Source organism: Lachnellula hyalina (genome assembly GCF_007821495.1).
Source record: "Lachnellula hyalina strain CBS 185.66 chromosome Unknown contig00168, whole genome shotgun sequence".
Classification (NCBI taxonomy): Eukaryota; Fungi; Ascomycota; class Leotiomycetes; order Helotiales; family Lachnaceae; genus Lachnellula; species Lachnellula hyalina.
The window spans coordinates 5834-10250 of NW_022157282.1; the positions used below are offsets into that span (position 1 = coordinate 5834).

At 47.1% G+C, this 4417-nt stretch overlaps 1 protein-coding gene across 1 annotated transcript; it reads right to left on the reverse strand.

Annotated features, from left to right (window-relative positions):
- Positions 1–2186: 2186 nt before the first annotated feature.
- On the reverse strand, positions 2187–4417 carry dvrA (C2H2 finger domain transcription factor; the record flags this gene model as incomplete). The annotated part of the gene is made up of 2 exons (XM_031152973.1): positions 2187–3900; positions 3948–4417. 2 exons carry the CDS (start codon positions 4415–4417, stop codon positions 2187–2189), a joined length of 2184 nt encoding a protein of 727 aa, XP_031002441.1.

The following is a 4417-nucleotide window of genomic DNA, read 5'->3' on the forward strand; positions in this document are numbered from 1 at the left end:
TAGATGCTCGCATAATTACGAGTACGAATCTTATTACTTCAGAGGTTATTAAGCTCTTAGTATTGGTATACAAGACCCCTAAACATGTGCCAAAAATGAAATAATAAGCTAGTAATTCTTGCGTTGGCGGCTTCAACTCTCGAAAAAGCGCCTAGAAATTAGACAGACAGGCTTCTGCTGAAATTGTTTCCGCATTCCACTTGAAATTCCTATAAAAATCCATCTGCTCATTTGTATATGCCTTCACAATTGAGAGTATGAAACACTGGCAGCTTATACGAAGGTAATCTGTCTGTGTCCAGAAGAACAGCGAAACACGAGCACGAGTCAAGAATAGATTAATCGACGCTAATTTGGATAAGAAATGCCTGCTAGTACTTGATTTGGTAATGCACTAGCACCTACCGGGCATACCTGTGCCGTGTCGTTATTCTCTCTGTGGAGATGAGGATATGGGTATAGCTAGCATTGCAAATTTGCGCTTCTTCCTCGATGTTGAATAGTTGCGGTTGTATGTCCCAGAAAGCGGCAGTCTCGGTTTTTCTGGTGTCTGTTACAAGTATTGTTTAACATAAAAGCAAATGTTCTACCCAGGGCCAGGTAGGGAGGATACGATACTCTCAGAAAGGGGGGCGGGCTAAGCCTTGTCATGTCCCTACTATACGTCCATGCATGCATCGTCTTTCTGCCAATCCACCAACAGTCCGTCCAGGCAAGTTCACACGCGAAACACATGTCCATTTTTTATACCAAAAAGCACATACCTTGGCTTGGCTCTGAAGCCGGGGAGCGAGCCACAGAATCTGTAATATACCTATTACCGACAGTTTTCTATCCTATCCTATCCTATCCAAAGAAAATTCGACCGTCGGAACTAGGCCACAGCTCAAGAATCAAGATCTACCAAAATACCTACCCGCAGCGACAGGCGGAAGCGAACACCCGTACACGTATTGGCAAAAAGCAGTCGTTTGGCGAGGAAACAAGAGCCGGTGGTACTCGTACGGTATATAGACACTATATACATGTTACCTAGGTACGAAGTACATCTAGATCCCTCTACCATGCCATGCCCCTCGAGTGTTATTTAAGCTTAGAGATCATGTATCTCCATGAAATGAAGCCAACTACATTACACGATGGATACGACAAGGAATAAATAATTCCAGAAGGCTCAAGAGGCCCCGATTGCGATAGAAGTCTTGTGCATCGTATCATATCATATATTTAAAACCAGCGCGCGGTGAACATGTTTCGAGATAGATTATATTATATTATATACCTTTTATAAAGGGTAGTTCATATCTATATTATCTCCTCTATGTTGCTATATAAAAATAGAATTACTTGCAGAGAAATAGTTTCATCAATATAAATGAGCCTAAGGTGCATGGTGTACATGTCACGTGTGGGTTTTCAGGGGGTGGAAGTAACGTTCCTACGGATGTACAAGGGACTACGCTACAGACGATATGTCGCCGCACACCACTCTTTCAACGATTGTTTGATTTCCAGTCATGTCTCGCAATACGAGCGAACCAAGTGAATGAGGCGGAGTCCAACTTTAATATCATAACAGGAGATAATCAGGTACAGTAATAGCAGGCTGGGTTTCAACTATTAAGCGTGTAGCAATTCCGGTTCCCTATCCGATCCGTCCAAAAACAATCACATGGGTATAAGGCAAGTAGCATAATAGCATTGCCAAAGCAATAATCCCGCCCGCTCATCGTCTAGAGTACCCACCTTCCAAGGACCAAAACCCACTGTCCAGAAGTCCCGATTCAAACAAAACCTAGAGCCTTTATTTCCTCACGCAAATCCTCAAACGACTGATATGAAAATACCCCCCAAAAAACGTATGTCTCATGCAAAACTTGCTGTAAAGTAACACAAGAGGTGAACCCAAAAAGAAAGTGTGCTGGTGAGCACAGCAATGTATAAACGCCTGTTCCAATGCAAAACGCTCCATATTGTCCAGAATAATCTCCAAGACGTGGGCGCAGAATTTCGTTTCAATGATTGTTCGTATAGTCGTAAGGTCGTGGCATCATGGCGTAATATAAACGCGGGTATCTTAAGAATGAAGTGAAGGATGTGTTATGTACAATCCAATCCCGTACACATATAAGTACGTCCTCTAAGCTTTCCTACCAAGTGTCTTGATGAATGGCACATTCTAGCCACTAATAACTAGTGGCTGCCACATTCCCCTCGCTGGTAGCTACTGCTACCAAAGCTTCTAGCCTTAGCATGTTGCTGTCGGTAGTTTTGGGGATATGGTGTTGTTGCACTTGTCTCGGTTGAGAGCCAGGTGCATACGTATATGCCCCTTCAACACCGTTGTGGGAAGGATAACCAGCATATCCATTCGATGGGACTACTCGGTTTTGTGGAACTGGGACAACACCATTGCCATGACGATTCTCGACCCAGCCACTGGAGTGAACAATTCCCGGGTTGAGTTCCCCGGTATTGGAACTTAGTGGAGTTCCAGGAACCCCCCCTTCGGAACCGCTGGAATCGACAGGCGATGTTCGTTGAACCGGTGCGGTATGTTGGGATGGTACAGGACCGTGGTACCAAGCTTGCCGCTTTGACTCTTTTGGTGTGATGGGCGGCGCACTGACAGTATGATGGTGCCAACTTCCATTCGCCTGCGCCCTTGCGGAATATGGAGACTCCTCGAAACGTACAACTGGTTGAGTGCGAGTTTGCTCAGCTTGTGCTTGAACTGCTCTGTTCGCTTCCGAAGCCCAGGAACTAGCGGCATCGGTTGGCGGCGTGCCCTGTGCGATGTCAAGTCTATTAAGATTACGATTGATGCCCATATCCCAGTGCTGGCTGTTTCGCCGTTCGCCATGGTATTGCTCAGAAGTTTGGGGAAGAACTCGGCTTGGGGTGTCAACCATCATTGGACTTGGTTGACGTTTGGGAGGGGTGGTTGGTCTTCGAATAGGATCAAAACTCTCAATACCAGGGAGCCGCATCGATTGCAATGGTGGTGCATTACTTGGAACGATCGACGTAGGCTGAGGCGGGGGTCCATGTGAATAGTAATTTGGTGTTGTGACAACTTGCAGCCTGCTCTGCGTATATCCTGAAGAGGTAACGTCTGGGTGCCATGTTCTACGTCTGAAATCATCTGCTGCATTGATTGACTCCCGACGTCCTGAGAATATTGATCCACTAGTCGAGGTAGTGGGGCTAGCAATCATACTACTCGAGGGGGAGAACGAGCCCATATTCGACGAATTTATAGGTGTTAGGAGGCTCGGACCGAAGGGGGAGTTTCCATGTGGAGATGTAAACGGATTTGCAGATGGTACAGACAATCTCCGGCCCGGAGTTCGATGCTCAGCATACAGACTGGCTGTCCTGGAGTGAGAAGAGATTGGCGATTGCATACCGGATCCCCAGCGAGGACTGTTGTTGCCAGTTGAAAATGTAGCTGAAGTTGGAGTACTAAAGCCGCCTGGTGAATTGGGACGATATCCTCCAAATTGACTCGACGGGCTATCGGCTCGATAAATTTCTTGTGAATATCTTGCACGATCGCTGGCGATACTTAAAGGTGGTGGGCGTCGTCTGACATCTCCCCCTTGGCTATACGCAGAAGAGACAGAACCCATACTCTGAATGCTAGATGCCGATAAGGAATTTCGATGATGGCCCCTACCTTGGCTTGACTGACTACTTGCTGTAGAGGCTCTCGCTCTGCCCGGCGCCCTGATTTTTTCTGTTCTGACTTGGCGCTGGAACCTTGTGCCAGTCGCAGCTAAGGAGTCTTGGGGGATCTCCTCGTTCAAGTGAACAGTTTGTGCATGTTGTCGTAGATTGTCGAGTCGAGAGAATCTTCGTGAGCAGTGGCATTGAAACGGGCGTTCACCAGTGTGTTTTCTTCAAAAGTCAGACAAGGGAATGTGGGGGCGATGGTCTTGGCTTACCTGATATGTCTTGCAAGATGCTCACTACGGGTGAAACTGAGGCCACAGGGTGGAAAGTCTGTGCAGAAGAACCTTTGGGATTTCTTCTTCTTTGTCTTGGTGCCATCTGCATTTACGCTCTCATCATCCGACCCCTCTTCTCCGTCGTCCGAGTCGCCCATTTCAACATCTTCTGATTCTTTAGACTGTGCAGAGTGACGAGAGTCACCACGATGTGGAATTTGGTTCGCAGATTGGTCATTCGCAGGAACATTGATGGCGGCAGGGAAAGGGGCTGTCGGAAGAGGTCTCTGGCTTGCTAGAGCACCAAAGTTGGCTCTTGTTGGTGTTGTTGCATCATCTCGGTGCAATGGGGGTGGCTGTATACTTGGTGCAGTATTTGGTCGAGGTGTCGTTGGAGTCATTTCCTCTCCATTGCGCCCGTGTGAATCCGGCGCAAGATTGGTATTTACAGGTTGAAAAGTGGTCAT